The sequence below is a fragment of the Archocentrus centrarchus genome, chromosome 1, assembly GCF_007364275.1.
Source record: "Archocentrus centrarchus isolate MPI-CPG fArcCen1 chromosome 1, fArcCen1, whole genome shotgun sequence".
NCBI classification, from domain to species: Eukaryota; Metazoa; Chordata; class Actinopteri; order Cichliformes; family Cichlidae; genus Archocentrus; species Archocentrus centrarchus.
In genome coordinates, this window is record NC_044346.1 from 3,819,002 (window position 1) to 3,841,050 (window position 22,049).

At 42.2% G+C, this 22,049-nt stretch overlaps 2 protein-coding genes across 2 annotated transcripts; both read right to left on the reverse strand.

Moving 5' to 3' along the window:
* Nucleotides 1-350: 350 nt before the first annotated feature.
* Nucleotides 351-1,199, reverse strand: mrpl21 (mitochondrial ribosomal protein L21). Its single transcript, XM_030736785.1, has one exon. It carries the CDS (start codon nt 1,161-1,163, stop codon nt 576-578), a length of 588 nt encoding a protein of 195 aa, XP_030592645.1. The 5' UTR covers nt 1,164-1,199; the 3' UTR covers nt 351-575.
* Nucleotides 1,200-2,769: 1,570 nt separating this feature from the next.
* npepps (aminopeptidase puromycin sensitive) lies at nt 2,770-21,335 on the reverse strand. The gene is made up of 23 exons (XM_030733714.1): nt 21,081-21,335; nt 18,979-19,063; nt 18,702-18,779; nt 18,397-18,518; nt 16,684-16,791; nt 14,353-14,553; nt 14,049-14,145; nt 13,930-13,963; nt 13,190-13,304; nt 12,781-12,945; nt 12,415-12,519; nt 12,257-12,317; nt 12,062-12,171; nt 11,879-11,942; nt 11,440-11,579; nt 9,839-9,973; nt 7,838-8,057; nt 7,231-7,373; nt 6,687-6,743; nt 6,343-6,450; nt 5,791-5,946; nt 5,486-5,533; nt 2,770-4,284 (listed from the first exon to the last, which is right to left on the reverse strand). Exons 1-23 carry the CDS (start codon nt 21,201-21,203, stop codon nt 4,138-4,140), a joined length of 2,622 nt encoding a protein of 873 aa, XP_030589574.1. The 5' UTR covers nt 21,204-21,335; the 3' UTR covers nt 2,770-4,137.
* Between the last annotated feature and the right edge of the window lie 714 nt (nt 21,336-22,049).

Here is a 22,049-nt window from a genome sequence, read left to right on the forward strand (position 1 = left end):
CCTGGATTAGAGGTCTGGCTTTATTCAATTTTTTTGTTATGCTTTTAAGATAAAAAAAAAAAATACAACTTTTACCCATTATCAGCTGAGTCTCATAAGGAAAGCTTTCATCCAGAGACCTATTAGTTTGTGAGCAAACCCATTTTACTTTAGCTGTGGATAAATAATGACCAAGGCTAAGAGTGGACTTCTTAACAGCCAGCTCTCTTTAGTTTTTGAATGCTTGAGGAACTAAACGGGATAATCAGTCAATGCCCAGTAGACTGACTTCAAACCTCTGGCAAGTTCTCTCCTGTAAAATCAAATTTAGACCAACCCCTCAGCACATGTTGCAAGCACAAAGCTTTAATATGTCTGCACTCAGTTTATTTATTTACAGATGTATAAACCAGTGAACAGCTGGTCAACATATTACTCAAATGTTCAGCTGCTTACTTTGAAGCACCACAGACCAAAGTCATGGGCACAGATGCTGACCGCCACAAGGTTGTTTACATGTTTGTAACCAATGACAAAAAGTAAACCAGGAGTCACTGTGGATCCAGTCTTCTTCATCATCATCATCATCATCATCATCATGTGAGTCTGGGGGCCAGCTCGATGCTGTTGATCCTCAGCACCGTCTGCGGCTGGATGATGATCCTTTTGCGCTGAAACCGGTGTCTCTTCCAGAACCGCATGTGGACTTTGGGCCAGGACTCAGTCTTTTCGATCACGGTGGCCTCGACTCGGACCAGCTCCTTCCCCAGGAGAGGCCTGCCAATCAGGGTGAAGTCCTCCGCTCCGACCAGAAGTACCTTCTCCATGCGGATCCGGTCCCCGCAGTCCGCCTCGATGTGGTTCTCGATCAGGATCAAGTCTTCGCCGGTGACCTTCCACTGGCGCCCGGCGAAGTGCACTACTGCGAAGAGCCGGCCGAAGTCCTGACAGTTGATCCGCTGGTTTACGGTGCTCACCACAGCAGCGTGTCGGCTCCGCTCGTCCTCCGCCGAGAACGGGCCCACCTGCTCCGGCCACGGAGGCCTGGACAACGAGGTCCAGGGCAGCAGGTCCCCGCTAGTAGTGCTCTGTGTTCGGACGGCAGCGGGGAACAGGACACGGTGTCTGGGTAGGAACAATCTACTTGTCCTCCACAGTCCTGTATACGCCATGCTCACCGCCATCTTGACAGGAAGTAGTCAGGCTCTCACTGCGCAAGCGTCACGTTACAGTCGCCTGACACTTCTTCTTTTGGGTTTAATGACAGTCGGCAAACCAGCTTAGAGGTGCATTACCGCCACCTACTGCACTGGAGTGTGGATCAGGAACTTGATAGAAAAAAAAAACACCTAGCAAAAAGATGTCTATTAAACCCGTTCTTCTCACAAATCAACTTGCGACAGCACCTTTTCAAGCACCCTTACACGAGTAAGGGACTGCTGCACAATAGTTCATATTATGCGAGCCTAGCTGCTTAGCCTTTATATGTGAAACCCACCCAAAGTTTATAAAGTTGGTTTTCCTGTGCTCCCAGAACTCTTGGAAAATGGTCTTTGCAGGGTGAGTCTCATTATGCCCTTGGACATTGACCCAGTATGTAAGCACAAGCTTAACTCTAATTCACTGGGGTATTTCTCCCATTTCCACCTGCACACCTGCTACTGCCCCACTACAAATTCGGAGGGCTTGGGTTTGCTCTCTGCTGTTTACATGTAAGCTATAGAATTATAGTCAAGTGTCGCTCTCATTAAGGCCCAGAGTAAATGTTCTGCAGTGACTGCCTAGCATTTTTCGCCAGGATTTCATTTGAATATAACTGAGATTCCAGCCTCTGATCCAGAGCGCTCCATCATCTGCATACAGAGATTTGCCCATTCCCTGTTCTGAATTTTCAAAAAATGTCATTAATCATGAAATAACAGACTACACACGCTGTCCTGTGGTGACTTACCTTTGCTTTCCAGCAGATAAGTCTCTCTGTGACCATCCTTTCCATAGTTTTACCCAAATGAGACGTTAACACAGTTGGTCTGTAACTGGATGGGTCTGATGGCTCTTTCCCAGGTTTTAAAATTGGAACAACAGACTGTTTTCCATATAGGGGTGGTATTGTAGGGGGTGGTATTATACCCTATTCCCAAACTGCATTAAACAATCTCAGCAGCGAGTGAGCCATCATCCATGTGTTCCAACATAGGGCAACGCATCCCATCTTTCCCTGGAGAGGTCTGACGAGCATTTATTAAAAGCTCTTTTTAATTAAAACACACTTAAATCCAATCTGTCTCCTGATTCGCTTCTTTTAACATTTACTCTACGATCCTCTGCGAGCGTCTCATTCCAGCACCGTTGATACCTGACGGATTACCTGAGCTCTGACTCATGTCTGAGTCACGTCTGCTTGACTCATGAGCTTTGGTGCTTGTGAACATTTTTTGTCAACCTTTATGCCAAAGGGTTAAACTATTTAAAACACAGTATCTTGGACACCAATCATTCCACTGCCTTCAGATTTTGCAAGTCTATTACCGGGAACCCGAGTAAGTGTAGAGCCATAATCTGAGGTCATCTGGAAAAACAGTTCTCATATTTTGACTAAAAGTCCCAAGTCAACATTTCTTGATGCCTGCCGGCTCCACTGTGTGTAAGGGAAGCTAAAAATAACATTATCATGAGCGTGCACTCACCCCTCACTCATAAAACTCAACATGTACTGATGTCACATCATTAGTTTTTATAACCTTTTCCACTTTAATGAACACCAACTGTATTCTTTTTAAACAAACAAAAAAAATAAAAATAAAACAAATGTTCTGCGGGGAGCGGGTGGGGGGGGGGGGTCTCGACAACAGGTTAGACGACTCGTTGGTATGTTTCCAAAAAAACACATCAAATTGTAAATTCTATAAGATATACTCGTTCAACAAGTCTGTATAATCTGTCATATTAGATACATTTGACGGTTATGTGGAAGTCACCTATGATCACCACTTCAGTGTTGAATATTTACTGCAAACCAGTCAACCAGTTTAAGGCTTCCAAGGTCCACAGCAGGGTCGAAGTGTCAACACCTGCAAAGTCCGAACTGGGCCTCGCTGGACTCTCAACCCTATGAAGAGGTGTTTCAGGATGTTACTTCGGAAAAGGAAAGGCCCCGGGAAGTAGTGTTGTGATCTTTTTCTTTCCTTGTCCTTGGATAACAGGATTATCGCAACATTTAAATAAATCACTGCCGTTCTGTTAAAACACGCCTGGATCTTCGTTTTCATTGTGGGAGGAAGAGAACGAATCTGTGGATGATTTTAACGACACAAACTCCGCTCTACACAAACAGAGCTCGACGGGTGGGTGTTTTTTTTCCTTTGGGGGGGGGGATACTGGTCGGAGTGGAAACAGGTATCCACAAACCTTTTCATTTCATTCTTTGCTAGGAACATAAGCAAAAAAAAAAGAACAATTTAAAAATAAAATAATGCTTGCACTATACAGTTTACAATATACGTAGTACCATGCTAGCGCTGCTCGCCTCGTCCTAACTGTTTATTAGCAATGGAGAATCAGTGCTGTTGGAAACTACAACACACACTACTATTATTAACCCCATTCTGCCCAGGTGCCCTCTGCTTCTACCTAAATCAGCGTGTGGAAAAATAAAAATAAAAAAAGCAAGGATGTGGGAGAGTATCAAAGCAAGGAGGACTGACTGATGTAATTAAAGTAACAAATACAGGAAAAAAGAAAAATAACACTTCATGCATTCTGAATGGCTGACAGCAGGACAAAGGGAGGAGAGGACAGGGTTCACAGTTTTCTCAGCTACAACGCAGGGGTGGATGAAGGCGTGCCTACGGGCTGGGTCATGTGAGCGCGTTAGCAGGGTTGGCGAACGCGTCGAGAGTCGCGGTGTTTGTGCGACTAACAGATCGGCTCGCCTGCTCGTGGACAGAATGGGGGTAAAACTACATTCCTGGTCTGACTAAAATGGATTTTGCTTGTTAACGTAAAAAGAGTCTGTGTTTCCAACGCACTGGTAAATTCTTGGCTTTGTCTTCTTGTTTGAAGCCTGCTGCAAAGTACCCTCTGGTCTCCCGCTCCGGTCTGTAGTGGGGGTGGGTAGGGGTGGGGCGGGGCGGGGTTGGGGACAACGGGGTTGGCGGTTCAGACGGGGGGTGCTTTGCGCTGGAGTAGATACTGGTGGATGTCGTCTGCATCGCGCTTGAGCCAGGCAGCGTTGAGGAGGATGTTCTCACAGCACTGCTGCACGGTACGCTCGGCCGCAGGCGCCGGATGACTCTCAAAGAAACTCTGCAGGGACAGAAAGGAGCACAATACTTTAATTACATACGTCAGATTAAACCATATATTTAATATCATAGTGCCTTTAAAGAGCGTACAATTTAGATTACCAAACGGGAAAAAAAAAATCTAAATTGAGGGCACACCAACACAATCTTTACAGCGTCATGTCTCACACACAGCCTGCTGTAATTTTTCAGAACCTCCTTTTGGAATCCGGAGCACCACTTTCCATTTGTCTTCCTGTGCCAACAACAGCAGAATGCCAACGTTTCCCTTTTTGAAAATTTCCAGTTTCCCAATTTAGAAATCTGGACTGGAAAAATATTTGTGCGCTCACAGGAGCAGGGTTTAAGCTGCTACATGAGAAAGGGGCACACAGACAGGCAACAAGTGGAATAACAGCTGGCAGTGTGAAGTGGGCCTCTACCAACTTAAACTACTTGTGTGAGCAATTAAGCGACTACCAAAGGCAGCAGAGGATGCTGTTAGATGGCTGTTCAGGAAATCCTCAACAGCTCACCTCAGTATTGCTCTCACTGAGCTTCACTGACTCCTTTCACAAATTTTTAGAGCCTGGACACCCGGCACACTGACACTGCAGTCATACTGACAGTCTACACTCACTACAGATGAATGGCAGCCAGATGTGTTTGTCCTACAGTGGCCACCATAACTGGGATTATGCACTTGAATTAGCAGGAGCAAGAAAACAGAATTCAATTGACTGCAATCTGCAACCTACTGACATCTAGTGATGGGATTTTATATACTTTCAGTTGCTAAAATAATCTTCAAGAAAAAAAAATCTTTGGCTCCAATATCAAGAAAAAGAAATACATGTTTGTCTCCACACAATTAAATAAAAAGCTCCAAATGACTAAAAATGAGTAGTAAGGATTTATGCACTTTACCCATCACATCATACCTGATATGATGACACAATTTCCTCTTACACTACATCATTCATTATACTAACAAGACGCTAATGTTTTTGTGTTATTAGGCAACCGCTTGCTAACACGTTAACCTGAACCTGATGTGTGTGGTGGTGAGGTCATTCTGCCCCCTGCTGGTCAAACTCATGTTAATGCAGGCTCCTGAACATAAATGTACTTAAGATTTGAGTGAGATTTAAGCCAGCTTGAAATAAATGAGGAATTTCCCCGGCATCGACAGGGAAAAGGTCATTAAAGTGAGGCGCTCTCACCTTGACTTCAGCCGCCATTTTATCAATAGCAAATCCATCAACTGTGAGCTGCAGAGACAGATGAACAAGACAAATGTGAGCTGACCTGAAACAAATAAAACTTTAATACTTGAGGTTATGAAATTTAAACATTCATAAAGTGCAGAAAAATAACAGGACAAAAGTTAAACTGTTATTTATTTCTGAGTCATGATTTATGTGCAAGAATATGTTAAAAAAAAATAAAATCATCTTATGGTAAAATAATCAGAAAACTTGAGGAAACTGAGTAAATCAGGAGCAAGAGGCAGTCTCCTTTTCTTTACCTTGATAAGTCGTGATATGAGGAAGCCTCCCTGGTAGCGGTTATAAAGTTCCTCCCAGTTATCCTTCACAAACTTCCAGGCAGCTTTCCGCCCTTGTTTACTGCTTCCTGCCACTCCCCCGATTACTGACACTGTGTCCTGGGGACGAACCTCTTCCTGTTGGGAAGGAGAGGAAATAAAAGTGGTTGTTTGACAGGAGCCATGCTGGTCTGTGGCAGCTGTATCAGGCTGCACCTTAAAAAGCCCAACTCAGTGCTTCCACATCGCTCTGCTGTTAATGACTTGCAGTTGTTACGTAAAGCAGTGTTAACTGTAGTATTTTGTAGTTACATTTTATGTGAGTAAATTCAGCATAAATAGGTCTTTTAAAGACACTCACTCCAATTTTAGAACCGGTTACAGGCACAGTAACAAAAACACACAAATCCAGAGTTAGATTTGAAAAAATTACATGAATAAAAACAGCCTTGGATACTTTTCTTTGACCATGATTACAAGTACATGAGAAACAAAACCACACTTGCAAGCAGGTAGTAAAAAGGCCTTGTGTACCGAGAGGGCAAAGTTGAGGACTTTCTGGATGAGATCGGGGGCAGAGATGGCACCGAGCACTCGCTCGATTCGATTCTTCTCCTCCTGCATGTCTGCTTGCTTGTGGAGCTGAGGGAGAGGTGACACACAAACTCAGATCACACTCTTTGCAACGACTGGAGCTAAATGCCTTCAAATGCAGCTACGGACGCTCCAAATCCTAAAACTACAAATAAGAACAAACGCAATCCATCTGAACTAAAAACACACAAATCATGGTCCAACACAGAATGTGTGATTCAAACATTTTACAATGTAAGCTAGAGTGTGTGAAACTGAGCATTATGTGCCTGATGGAGTTTTACCTTCAGCATTGTGTCCAGTGTGGCGCTGTCTCCATGTTTCAATACTGTTAGATACACCTGAGAAAAGCAAACACAGGCAGGATGATACTGACGTTATCCTTTAACAGTGTTTAACTGATCTACACTGTAGTGCAGTGTAGTGATGCTTTTACACTGTTTTTTTTTTTTTTAGTTAGGTCTTCCAGGTTTTTTTCAGTCACCATGGTTTTCTAATCACTTTGTGCACGAGCTTACTGCAGCCTCTGATCAGCCGGAGATAATCGCCTAAACTGGTCAGCATTTCAACACTTTTTCATCTACATTTCTGCGGGACATATTTAACTGTTTCAGTACCAATGCACAAAATTCCTATTTGTTATGTAGAAACAGCGTGAGTGTGTGTTTTCTCTGGGTACTCCAGTTTCCTCCCACAGTCCAAAGACATGCAGTTACTGGGGTTAGGTTAATTGGTGATTCTAAATTGCCCACAGGTGTGAGTGGTTGTCTGTCTTTCTGTGTAAGAATGTGCGTTACCAAAGCGGCTTTGCAAATATGCTCAACTTACCGGACTTCTCAGGTCTGCGGGTAAAATCTGCTTGCCATCCACGTGGTCCTTGAATCTCCGCCGGGCCTCTTCCAGGGTGGGTTTGTGCCCTGCCTTACCCAGTTTCCCCAGAACCAGACCTCTCAACAGAGCATCCAGATGACCTGCAGCACACAAGGATCAGGTTACTCCACTCCTCTTCCTCAGAGACTGTAAGCTTCTTCAGACCAATTTAGGTCAGTCCATCTCATTCAAACTTGTCTCCAAAGCAGAAAGATGGAGGGAGGAAACAAAAGCAGAACCTGGGACAGTAACTACAGGTTTAGTTATGGCTCAGTAAGTTCAGTAGCTCTCATCACCTAAAACAGTAAAAGAAAAGCACCTTTTTTCTAAGGTAAGATGATCTATCGCAGACATCTTTTAGATATGCAAAATACATTTTTCATTTTATTTTATAAAACCTGCAGTTTTAAAGATTCAAAATAAAAGTCAAATATTTTACTTGCCAAATTCCTGCACTTTAAACTAATTTAAAAGAGACTCTATAACAAATTCTCTTAATTTAAATATTAATAACAGGAAAAAGAATGGAGTTGGGATGCAGTCTCTCTCTACAGTGACTCCTCACCTTCCCCTGGTTTGCTGTCCCAGCCGAGTTTGAGCCCAATGGGAGTGAAGAGGTCGCGGATGAACTCCTGGATCTCCTCGTGGAAGTCAGTGTGGGACAGCAGCGAGGACAACACTCCCAGATTGCAGCTGAGGTCACTCCACACTGTGTAGTTGGGCTCATTGACGAAGGCTTCCATCAGCTTCAGTACTTCCACTGTGCTGATCATCCCTGCACGAGACTGAGGCCACAAATCAATTAGAAACAAACAAATTCCAGCAAAATGAAAGGTTTGTGCTCTATGGAGGATGATGTAGTTTTTAAGGTGAAGGGTTGCTGCATTGCAAGTCTCAGCCTGCAGGGGTTTGCAAACTAGGAGCAAAGTAAAAGTTGCACAACAATGGAAATATGAATAACACCCACTACAAAACATTTCGTGGAAAACAAAGCGCTGACTTTCTTCTAAGAAACATCCGTCCATTTTCCTAACTCCTTCAGGGCCAGAAGAAACGCTTTTCCAGTAAAGTGACTGTGTGTCAGGATAGTTTCTTGGTAAGTTTGAAGTCGGGGTTAAAAGAGAAGAAATGTGAACAAATGTGTATTTTTTTTAAACCACCAACACGTTAACATGAGAGTTTAATGAAGATTAATTCTCTATAAACTTGAAATTTACATCTTTAGTGAGTTAAGCAAAGATGATGTAAGTTTTTAAATCAGTTATTGGGTCTATACATGTGTTGCTTATGTTACATTTTTGTGAAATGTCTTGCATACAGATTGAAGTATAATAATTCTGTTATTGAAAGGTTGCAGGAAAGACTGTACTATGCAGTTTAGTGCAGGTTAAAGGTTAGTTTGCAGCACTGTGGTGAAATTTACAGTCATGCTCTACGGTCGACCGGTGCAGGGCAGCTGCAATGTTCATGGCCAACGTTAGTTTACATTAAGGGTCACAGACACGAGTTTGTATTTAGGTGGTGATGCTGACTGGAGTCACACACACAGATTCACTGAATTTAGACTATCTTTAGTGTATGGGGTTGGAAATCAGCCACATAGCTTGTGAAATATTTGCTTCTATCTTGTTGAATTCAGCTTGCTAATTCTATAAAGAGAATATCAGTGTCAAAGGTCAGCTGATCACATCTTGCCTACAAAGGGGAAAAAAAAAAAAAAATCTGCTGGATTCACAAAACAAGTTATTAAGCAACTTATTTGCAGGTAATTATTTTCCCCATGCTGCACCTCTACACCTAATCTTAGGGTCCTCGTCTGCCAAATCGCACTTTTATAACTGCTTATAGTCGTGCTTTCTGTTTTAACATAAGCACATTTGTTTTCACCTAATAACACAAGATCGTTTATAAATGTTGTAAATAACAATGATTAATGGAGTCATTCATCATAAATCATAAATTTTTGAGTGCAATTAAGATTAGAAGCTCATTAAGATTTTAAGTGAAATATCTATGTGGGTGTACAGAAATGTGTAAAATAATGCAGGTTTTATTGTGTTAAAAGACTTATTGATCATCAGACATAATATTTCTCTCTCTTTATTCTAGCTGGAAACTGTTGCCCTGATTAAAGGGCCAATAAACAGGCTGGTTCTAGAAAAAGGACACAAAGCAGAAAATTAAACAACAATGAGCCTCGTTAGCTAGAGCCACTCGTTCCTCCCAATTAGGCGCATCTAGTCTTTGATGCAACAATTCTAAGGCATATTTCACATGGACAAAAATATCACTTTGGGTTATGCAATAAATAAATCTAATAACGAGAAACAGGTTGAAGTTACACTTGTTTGACTTTCTGTTTCTCCACCTTCATGCCACACATTTTCTTTTCAGTCTTCCTGCTCCCTTGTACTTTAATCCCGGTGTTTGTTTACCCTGGAAGGGAGTGGATTTCCGCTGACGAGCAGTTAGCCTTGTAGCGGATTATTTTGTTCGTGGCAGAATGTAAAGGAAATGGCTATTCTTTAATTGTTTTATTTCCCAGCTTTGTGTGCGTCTGTCTTACGAGGGAGAAGAGGTCGTTCTGCAGTCCCAGTCGGTCCACAGGCTGCAGGCTGAGGTCTCTGATGCCTGGGAGCAAACTCTCCAGCATGGACGAGCTGTACTGGATGCGATAGAAGCCCACGGTGCCGGGGTTGATCTGTAAACAGCAGAAAGACGAGTCAGAGTCAGACTGTGGGAAATTTTGTGTCTTACAATTTTTACCCTTTAGACTGAGTGCCAGCACAGCTCAAAATGCAAACGCTCACAAGCCCAGTGATGAGCTTGTTGTGGTGGCTGTTATTTCACACTATTAGTGTGAATAGCAGTCCTCCAACCCCACTACCCACCACTACCCACCTCTTCCTTCTAAAGTGGCTCTAAACTGTACCTATACTTAGATCTCGGAGCAATGGGAATTCAAGACACTGTAAGCATCAGCTGTGCGAGCCCTGGTCCATTTAAAATCCTGTGTTTACAGAGCTTACTTCCTGAGGAACTGAAAAACAGGCCGCAACATCAACAGCTGCACTAAATTTGCAGGTCACATCCACAAGAGGTTAAACAAGTCCATCCTTGTCCTTGCCAATTTACACTGTGGTTATTATTCTAATGAGCACAACAAAAGCATAAACATAGCTGTTAAAGCTGCTCCTTTGTGAGTGAACTGGTTGCCTGCAGACTTTCAGGTTCACAGAAAACGTGTTAGGGAATCTGTGATGATCACGTCCTCTACAGCTCTTCCTCCCAGCTGACAATACAGAACTCAGTCGGTGAACTTTGTTTCAACTTTACTTTTGATAAAAACGCGACAGGTCGGGCTGCAGAAATTGCACAACATTTGGCCCTTATAAAAATGATTCATTATCTGGCTTTAATTTACAAACAACGCAAACGCCGTCACTCAAAGTTGACTATGCGTATCTTGGAATGCACTCTGACCTACATGAAAATTAATATCGCCTCCTCTGATAAAGTCCTCAAATATCTAAGAGTAAGCTGATATGTAACTGATATGTATATAAGAAATGGCCATGGGGAGATTGCCTGTCAGTTTGTAATGTCTCATTTTGTAGCTTTGATGTTGGCATTTTGGCAACAACTATGTTGTTTTCCTGGAGCCATATTCAGATGAGTGTTTTCAGCTAATGCTAGAGAGACTGGTTAGCAAACTGCATCCACAAAACCTATTAGTGCAATGCACAAAGACACACTAATGAGGCCAAAGTAATGCAAAGCTAAAACAAGAATTTCACTCAGCACACTTTAGAAGAAAACTTATGGGCCATTAGTATAATAACCGCAGAGCACGTCATATTATTTGTCAGATACAAGCATTAAAATGCTCCAAATGGAACAGGATCTCAAACCAATTCAGCAACTTGAATTAGCGAAGAAATCGACCAGGCTCTTGCTGGCTATAGCAACCTGCGTCCCCATCCATGTGGCAGCCATAGTAGCCACACTCCTATTTTTAAGCCTCAATCTAGTTTAAATGCATGAGTAACCCCTGTAAACTTGTCATGAAGACTGAAACTGGCAGACTCCAAAGCAGTTTGGTGTTGGCTTCATTTTTCAGTAGAGGATTTTACTGCTTAGGTAAACTCAGCTGCAGTAGGATCTCACCTTGACCCACTGGTCTGGACCAACACCATTCAGAGTGACGGAGGTCTCCGGTCTGTCCAGCAGAATCTTGAGCTTGGTGCATCTGGGGTCCTCGCTGGTACAAATACTAATCGGGACCATCCAGCTGGGACAGCTTTCTCCTGTTTAGCAGACAAATGAGGGAGCCACCACAGCAAGATGAGACTCAAAAAAATAACTTACTGAAACTTAAGCTTAGGTCTGCATCTAGTGAGCTAGCTGCTGGTAGCTCTGCATGTTTTGACTGGATAGCTTTTAAAGCTGGATGCCCTCCATGATTCAACCCCAGAGGGGTTGGAATCAAACCAGTGAGCTTTCACTTGCCAAATGAATGCGTAAATGATCGCATCTACTGGATCTGGTAAATGCACGTTTAATTTGTATACAGTTTTGACAAACAGTGTCTGCAACAAACACTCACCATTATGAGGTCCACTGGCGCAGAACTTCTTCTGCGATATCTTGAGGATGCAGTCATCACCTTGCTATAAATAATATTACGGTCAGGGTGTGAATGAATGTCAGAGAAGAAAAGTAGAGCCAATCACTGAACAAGCAAACTGCAGGTGTAGAATGAGTAAAACAATCAGACTAAACAGCTCACCTGTTCCTGGTCGACCACTATTATGGGGAAGCCCATTTGCTTGGTCCATGAGCCCATCACTGCAGCGATCGGTTTCCCACTGGCCTGTTCCAGACAGTCCCATAGGTCCTCTGTGGGAGACAGGAAGAAGTCAGAAGCGCAAGACTCCACACAACAGCTTCATGCGAAGGAAAAATATTTGCCGCATCTGCTCACCTGTTGATGCATTTTTATGTTGGAACTTCAAAAGATAGGCGTTCATTCCTTTCCTAAAGTCCTTCAAAGAAAGAGAGAGAGAGAAAGAGAAGCACATTCTTCATAAATATTAAATATCAGATTGGAAACAATGCTGGACAGCATGTCAGACAACAAACCTCGTCTCCGATGTAGTTGTGCAACATGCGGATCACTGATGCTCCTTTGCTGTAGGAGATGGCGTCAAAGATTTCATCTACTTCTGATGGATGGCCCACGTTCACCTTGAGAGCACAACATGTGACCATAAATTAGTGGCGCTCATACATAACAAAATATACCAACCTTAACAGATCTAGCTAATGTTTGCCCTTCAATCCGCTCGGTAATTTTAAGCAAAGATTCTGTGTGATGACCTGCAGCTGTAAAGGTGGGCTTACATCCAGGTTGTATATCAACAAAATCACTTCTTTCCAGAATTCCTCAAAACACACAAGATTTTTCTAAAGTGACTCTCTGCTCTCGTCTTTGATTTCAAAGCTGACCTCTATGGGATGGCTGCTGTCCAGTGCGTCCAGGTCCAGAGCGCGGGTGTAGTCGGCCGAGACAAACTGGGTCCAGATGTCGTACTCAGGGAAGCAGTGGTCCACACACAGATACTCGATCCAGGATGCAAATCCCTCGTTGAGCCACAGATGGGTCCACCATTCCTGTACACAAACACAGACAGGAACTAAGATGGCACAATCCTCCAAGTCCTTCAAAACTTAATGGTGCACAAGTAAACAAATATCTACTCATACTTCCAGTTGGTGTTGCAGTTTTTTTAAATAAATACTGCTCTGGGTTTTGTTATTGCTATTTTTACCATTATTTTCAAAGCTTTTAACAAAAGTGATTCAAAATATGAATCTATAATTTTCTGATAGCTGATATAAGGTTATGACTGTTTACCATAGTGACCAAGTTTCCAAACCACTGGTGGGCGAGTTCATGTCCGACCACCAGTGCCACCCACTGCCGGGAGGATGAGCAGGAGTTCTTCGGATCAATCAGCAATGCCGTCTCCCTGAAAAACAGCGTAAACGCAAATTTAACACAAAAACAGCTAAAGGTCGACGATCTGTCTGCAACCAGCACCCCCCCCCCCACCCCTGTGTTCTGTCTGCAGCTCCGTCGGATATCTGACATTTATAAAGATACTTGGCATCTAGCTGAGATGTAGATGAATGCTGCTCTGTGCTAATCAGATGGCAGCTGAATACCTAACAGGTGGCGGCGCATCCAGCTAACCACAAAGCAATTAAAAAGCCATTAGAGCCGTCATCCATAAAGAAAAAAGTGCCATTTCCTCAATGAGACTAACAAGTGTTAAAGCCTGATTACACTCCTGTTTAATCACACAGTTTAAAAAATGTCAGAGAAAACTGCAAACCATCATTTCAGAGATTTCAGGGAAACATTTTCAAAGTACTCATTTATTCTGATTAACAAGAGTCAAAGACATTAAATTAACAATGACAGAAAACAGAGCCACAGCATCCACTGCCTCTATAGAGATTACGTCCTGCTTGCAGTTGGGCCATTATTGCAGGACTATTCATGATAAATACTCAAATTAATTGCACACACTCACTCACTCTAAATGTAGCTATTAATTAAAATATTTTACTTTAATACTCTGTAAAGCTTACCTGTAGGTAACAAGGCCCCAGTTTTCCATGGCACCTGGATGGGATGGAGAAGAAAGTGCTTCATTCTCACTTTAAACATTTCCAGACTCTCTCAAATTTAAGAATTTAGAGCTACTCACCAGCAGCAAAATCAGCAATAGCTATGAGATCAATTTTAGGCAATGGATAAGGAACACTGAAGTAGTCTTTGTAGAATGGTAAGGTCTTTGTTGCAACCTGCAATAAAACGCACAAAGATCAGAAGAATATAAAATGGTGCAGCAGCGCTACACGAGAAACACAAAGGATCCAGCAGATCCACCATCATGCAAATGCTGGTAAATGTGTCTGCTTTCTCCGTTTGTCATCTACTCTAATTACGGCCATAAACCTTTTAGTGCAAAGGTAAATACACTGAGAGGTGAGTTTCAATAACACGCTTACCTCCAGTGCAAATTTCCCTTGTTCTGCCTTTCCCACTGGTGTATAGACGCGTACCGTGATGCCATCTGATGACTGGCTCTCCACATAGTCATATTCACCGATGACAAAAGCTACAAGGTAAGTGGACATGATGGGCGTGGTGGCAAAGTTGACTTCCACAAGGTTCTCATCATCTGGGTGTGGCTTTCGATCAATGACATTCTAAAGAGAATAAATGTGGAGCAATCCCATTAAAAACAAATTACTGTCAAAAGTGATCAAGGCTGAACTGTGTACATTGCTACACGCTGCTAAAATAAGGGTTGTTTAAGCATTGTTTACTGTAATGTATTAGTTTTAACATTCAAGTAATTAGTTGCTTAAAAAAAAAAAAGTCCATTATTGCTAAACATGTTACTACAATTTTATGTTCCCATTTTGTGACAAAAGGACAAAAAGTGCTGATACATTTGCAATATTCTTCTCTCCTCCCGTCTTCTTCCTGCACGGTGGAATGCATCCGATCCTAGGGCTGCATCAGTGAGCACATTTAAGTCAGTTAGCCTGATATCAGGTTGAAGTATTTGCATTTCCCTGTGTTAGGGTTATAATAAGTACCCATTAACTGCTAAGGAGTTCTACTTTACATTTTGACAAAGTACCTACAAGCAAAGCACAACGCCACAGCAAAGGTGGTGAGACCTGCTGAGGAGGAGAATAATGTCTGTACCACAGCTCCCAAACTGATTTCTGAGGGAAATTAACAAGCTTGTTATATAGCGGAAGAGACGCTACCAATATCAACTCACTGTGCCATGATGTAAAGTCATTAGACTCTGAATATAATCAACAAGCATAAGCTAATTTCAAAGAGGTATTCATTTTTAGTCATGCTACTAAGTCCTAATGAGCTCCTGTTCTCAGTAGGTAATGTCACGTGTTGAAAGGCAGTGATCTAGTAACAGAATTGTATTTTTTTTTTAAATACCTACACAACATTGATTGGTAGATGGTAAATTAGTGGATTTTCATTAGCAGGCAAAATTATTTAGCCTAGGTCACTGCTAACAGCATTGGTTTTGTATTTCCTGGTTGATTCTGATTCGTCGGTAAGCGATAACTGACAGTGACAAAAGCAGTGGTGTCCCAGAACTATTTTTAACAGAGAGCCTTATAAGCAGAGCAGGAAAGAAAAAAAAAAAAAAAAGTTCCTTGCTGAAGGCGTTTCTGTGCTGACGACGTCGAGCGCTGTCAATGATTTGTAAGGAAAATTGATGCTGCCAGCTCAAAAACACTGCCTGTGGACACAGACATTAAAACATTTTGCTCAACATCACTTTTTGGCTCCAGAACAAAACCTTCTGATTTCATCCCCTTGTAGATGTTGCGGTGGGCAAACAGGAATGTTGTGTAACAAAAGCGTAAAAGAGTCTGAAGAGCAACATGAAATACTGAAATATTCACGGTCCATGACCACTGTGAGATCTGACACAGATGATTTATCGCTCCAAGTTTTTTTATTATGAGTGGAACCAATAGGAAATCAATGGTTATGCCTGATTGCAATATTTATCTGAAGAGGATGAATCTGCTAAACCCAATCTTAGTGCTTAGCGAACTATAATCTCCAGCCAATGCAGAAAGAATACTGCCTTGCTCAGTAGGTCACAGCATACTTGCAAAGAAAAGAAATTGCAGCAGATATGTAGACACAAAAAGGTCCAGACATGGAGTAACCTACGTCTGTGCTGAGCCTGTGCTTCAGCTGCATGATGGTCAGCAATGAGACTACTTTATCTAAGATTCTTTGGCTACAATTTTCTTTGTGTTTTGGTTTTTTGTTACCCTTTCTCATAAAAAAAGCAATTATTAAAACAGACAGAGAGCATTCGTGTCATTCATATTAAATTGTCAGAAAGAGCCAAATTTAGCTTCACGGTCACCAGAGAGATGAACCGCGTTAGCCTGGAGGGCTGCTGTGTTTTAAATAATCTAAGCCAGATGATGTTTTCTGATGAATTTCAGCCGTAAAGTCCTTCAGTTAAAGTTGCAGAAAACAGCATCCCAGGCAAACATGATATTTAGTAAACTTTCCTTATAATGACAAAGGTCATTGTATGTATACAGTAGTTAGACTTCACATAGTGCTGCTCATAATATTTAGCCAGAGGAAGAATACGCAGTGACTGTCTGCCCTCTGTTATGTAAGTTATGCAGGGAAAAAAAAAAAAAAAGAGGGAAGAGAAAAGAGGAGAAACACAGACACACAAAGGAAACCTGGCAGCAGAAAGTGACTTGGACACTGTGGGGTCTGGACTTTCTCGGAGGGAGGAGTGAACATATGACACATACCATATTTGACAAGGCTACTCGGTCCTTGGGAACTATCAAAGTGATGTCAAAGGTGGCTTTGATAGCTGGCTCATCCCAACAGGGGAAAGCTCTGCGAGCATCCGTGGCCTGGAGAAAGAGGGATGTGAGGGGCAGAGGGGAAAAGGACAGAATGTGAGACAAGGTGTGTTGGATCCAGACAAGCCTGGGCTGTGTTTATGTTCAGTTCACACACAGTGACAAAACGTATATTAAATGTGTCTCTCATACTGCTCCTTAAAGCTTTCATTTCATTAGTGCTCTGTGGAGTTTAAGGCACAATAAAAAGGTGCGTTTCTGGTCCTTTTGTGTGATACTTTGCAAGAGATTCACATATATTCACATTTACGGAAAGTATTTAAGTAACTCTTGCAAACAGACACTGTATATATACCTTTATGTTGCCTTTCAGCTATGAAAGGTGACAGGCTGTTACTTTAAACTGCAAGCATTCTTACCAGGAAGCATCACAACTGAACAGTTTTACACAGATCACATACCCTGTTTCCTGACGTACAGATATGTACCTGTGGCATGTGCATCTTTTCTTTATGTCCTGAGAGAGGAATCTTATCTAAAGACTGAAAAAACTGCTTTGACAGGCTCTCTCTACACACAGTGACTTCTCCCTGTGGTATTTACATTGTCTGTGCTTCCAAGAGCTTTTCTTTTTGGCATCTCAAAAGCCAAGTTTGGACACACTCTCCCATTCAAATGAATGCGAGAGTGTGTCCAAACTTTTGGCCGGTACTGTACGTCATTCATAACATGCACCATGACAGAAATTTATTCCCACTCAGATTTAGTGGGGAATTTCCCTGCCTATTTAATGTGGTCTGAAACACCTTCTGAAACCAAACTTCTCCAGGCTGAAAGTTCAGGGGGGGGGAGGCTTCTGCTGACAAATTTTCTGTCTTTCCAGAACCAACAAGCTTGGCCAGATATTCATGCAGCAGCTGACGAGTGTCAGGTGAAGTGAAGATAATGACGGGAGTTGATGACAGCTCGTTAAGCTACTTTAAGTGCAACAACGGCTTGCTGACAAGTCTTAAACCGAACGTGAGAAACAGGAAAAGCACACTCAACTGGACTTTTCAGTAGTCGTCAATTCACTCGACCACTGACTGTGGTGAACACAAATTACTGCAAGCAAATAAAGAAAAACGTGTTGCCATTGTATGCACAAAATACTGTCATTATATTTATTATAGGCTGTGTGAAAATTTAAATTTAAGCTGGTCAACCATCATTCTACCTCAACACTTAGCAGCATATTTATGTGAATCCCCCCCCCTCATAATCAAACTGTGTCTGTGTGGAGGGTGAACACAGAGATCTTGTCAACAAGAAACTTTTAATGATCTGTGAACATGCATCTGTATAAAGAAAGAGAGAGCCTCTATTATCCAGCTAGACACACTGTGATAGAAAAGCTTTCACATCAATCACAGCGTGATATCCTGCAGAGGACGGTGGATTCTGATAGAACGTCCTGCTCAGTGTCCATGCTGAACTGGTCAGCTTTCGACAAACGGAAATACAAAGTAGTAAATAGAACAAACTGAGTGATCCCACTCTGAATACCAAAAACAGCCACATGACTAGCATGCCTCTCTGTTTTGCAACACAGGCAACTAAAGTGTTAAGCAATACACACAACTTCTTCAAGTAATTTCCCTGAGGCCACTCACTCACCTCAAACTGTGTGACAGCAGCGTAGCGAATCTCTCCAGTAGGAGATGTATATTTACTTCTATAGAATCCTTTCATTTTGTCGTTCAGCTCCCCGACAAAGTCGATCTTCAACGTGCCGGAACCTGGGGAGGCGTTCACAGAGAGAGACGCACCGTTCGTTCAGCCACCACCAAAGGGAACGTGGCAGAAGAACAACAATGATCATCTGTATGACCATTGCTGTTCTTCAACAACAATGATGACACAGAAGGTTGCATCAAAAGCAGGGACAGTCAACAGCAGAGCCCAGTGAAGTCCTTGCTTACCTTTCTGTAGAGCACTAGGAAATGAAAGGGTGACTTTCTCATCCTCATTTTGATAGTTAAACCCTGTAGCACCAACCTCTGAAAAGGATAAAATATAAGAGGAAGATCAGAACATGCTGAGAACGCAAGCGGTTAGCTTTGGGAAATAATGCCATTAAGTATTTTCCATCGGCTCAAACAGAAATCAAATGATAGCTGGAAATGAGAACTTCATTCACAACAATTCCATTAATAAAAGGAGAGACAAGGGGAACGTCTCACTAAGTCTGACCCTCACCTTCTCCTCCTTGTGGTACAAAGGAAGCTGTGATGATGTCGATGTCAGCACAGTTCATCACAATCTGATTTGTAGCTTGTGTAACCTGTAAATATTGACATAAAACACCTAAACTTAGACTCTCTTTGCTATGCCGTAATTTCAAATTCTACATTTTCACTGAAACACAGCACCTCCGTAAAATTATCAGGAAAAATTCAGGTTTAAATTTGGATTTACAATCAATTGGATCAAACTGCACCAGTGATCGGAAATCCAAAGTGAACCTGTTTAGACAGCAAAGCATCCTCACATTTACAGATAAACCATACAGAAGATGAAGGGCAAACCTGGCCACAGACACACCAGTTAGCAGGAGAAATAAAAAAAAAACAGAAGACCGACAACTAGATGCTTCCAGCCTGTGCTGTGAAAACAGCGGACGTTATTCCTCAACATATTGAGGGCAAAACACAGTGGCACACATGAATACTGTGCAGTTTTCAAAGAGGACACACTCAGTGACATTCACAGTTTGTGGCGATACTGCTTAAGATACATGGAAGCTGAAAGGATGGCAATGAACAAGACACATGCACAGTGCCGCACCGCTGAAGCTCATTTCAGGGCATAACAAAAGATAAACTGGCTACTCAAAGACCCCGAGTGCCCCTTCAAATGTTTCAGCAGTCTTGTCGATCAGAGACCTGCCTTTTTATTGATAAATGAAAAAAAAAAATAAACTGTGTATAAGTGCATTTCTCTACCAAAAGTGAAATTTGTCATTTAACAAAATAAAGCAAAGTCCTCAAAAGCATTTGGGGTTAACCTTTAGTTGCCAAATCGCTAGAGAATTAATCACTCTGCATGAAAACCCAGTTAATCTTTCGTGGAAAAAAGCAGCTGCTGTGCTCTGCTTTTTAACTGCCTGGTTTTACAACAGCAACAACTTAGACAATTTGCAAACAGTAAAATCTTTGGGTATTACATCATTTAATAACCCGTGTTGGTTTTCCAGGTGTACCGTTTGCTGCAAAAACTTTACTCGTGCTTTCTAGGCTTGTTGTTGTTAATCTTTTTAACAGATAACTCTTCTTGATAGCGAAGCACTTTATACGCCCGTTAGTGAACGGCATCACACAACGCCTATAAGGTAAACCTTGATAATGGTGCACATTTACACCGTGTAATCAGCGATCTGTCTTGGTTTCTTTGAAAATGTGCGTTGATTAACTGTTTACAGCCAGGGGCAGGTGTTGGCACGCTCAGCTAACAGGTGTCTGTTTTGGACAATGGCACCATTTACACACTGCAAGCAAGAGCTCTGTGGCTTAAGTCAAACAGACAGTCACTTTTTACGTCTTATATAGTAGCTAACCTACAAAGTTAAACCATTTTATCGATAAACACGAGTGAACGTAACATACATTAGAGAGTGCAAAGTATTCCCTAAATGTACCCAAATGGGCTTTTAAACCCTTGTCATTTTACTGTCCGCACGGGTTATGTTAACATATAGCGCACCACTTCACCTAGTTCAACTGTATTACTAGCAGGGCTGGGGTGGGCTGGGGCTACACGATGTTGCCATGATTTAGCAAACACTAATATTAGTTGGGTGCTAAATGGCATCTTACCAAATTTATCAATCGCCACGACTTACTAACTGTTAGACTCTGAAAGCAGTGGATCGTTGTTAATAGAGGTTAATGTTATAGGAATACAGCAAGTTCCTCTAAAAACACAACTTAGCGCACTCCCTGCCGCTGGCAGAAGGCTAGCGGTTTGAACAGGCAGCGAGGCTAACATGAGAGTGCAACTCTGTGGCTATACACGGGACTGCTGAGCTAGCTAGCCCCGTTTAGCTTAGTGCTACTGACAGAAATACACTATGATTATATTTTCATTCATGGGTTTCATGTGACCAGCATGAGACAGTCAGCAGAGTTAGCACCACGCAACTTACATTAGCTAACGCGTGCAATAATGACAGCTAGTGGCTAACAAATTGTCGTAATTAGCTAGCAACCTGTAACGTTAGCTGGTCAGATTACATAACGAGATCCCCGCCATGCACAGACAAATCCATTTGTGTATGTAGCGGGACGTCCTGGTCAACATACCTCCACCAAAGCCTCCAGCTTGCCTTCGAACGTGAAGTCGATCAGGTCAGGCTTCAAACACAACCCATAGTTGACGGGGTAAACGTCAGTAGGTAACCGTACGAAGGGCCTCCTTTCGGGCATGGTTCCTATATTTTGGTTGCCTGCGCTAACGAAGACGGTGCTGTGTGTAATGCTGGCTATCACTCTGAGTTTTATTAACAAGAATCTAGCTAAAACGGGCCTCGATAGTGAAGACTGACAGCAAGTAGTGACTCTGTGCGAATGACAACGGAACCGTACGGCCCAGGAGCAACAACATCAACTGAAGCCCTCTCAGCAGCACTCCCAGCTACAGCTCTCTCCTCTCACACAGCCCAAACAACTCCACTTACCCTGCGTCGACCTACAGACACGTGACGTCATCACGTTTCAACGTACGTACCGAACCTGCATGCGTGCGTGCATGTGTGGCCATGCTATCAAAAACAGTTACTGTAGTACACATCCCCACACTGTACAAACAGTAACATTATCTTGGCTGAGTGTCATGTCTTGTCATCTCATTAAGATCTTTGAAAGGAAGCGAAGTACAAAGTCCTACAGACACTCATTAAATCAGTCACAAATAACATGATTGTAGCTAATGTGGGAAGTGTGCAATAGCTTTTTACGCTTTTTCATGTTTTTGTTTTCTGTCTCAGTAAAATAATTCAGAGGACGCTTTTTTCGGCAACATAATTAACTCACTGATATTTGTTGCAGAATCTACTGTCTTACCAGAAGTGTTTATAATGCTGGTATGCATCAGTCAGATCTCAGCACATGGATAGGATTTTTAAATACACTTTACACATTTAGAAGATTAAAACATTTTTTTAAATTAAACAGGAAGGTCCGCAAAAAAAAAAAAAAAAAAAACATCACTACTGCCATTGCAGTGCTGAGTTCCTTATATTGATACTTGAGGGGACCCCTGAGATAAAGTAA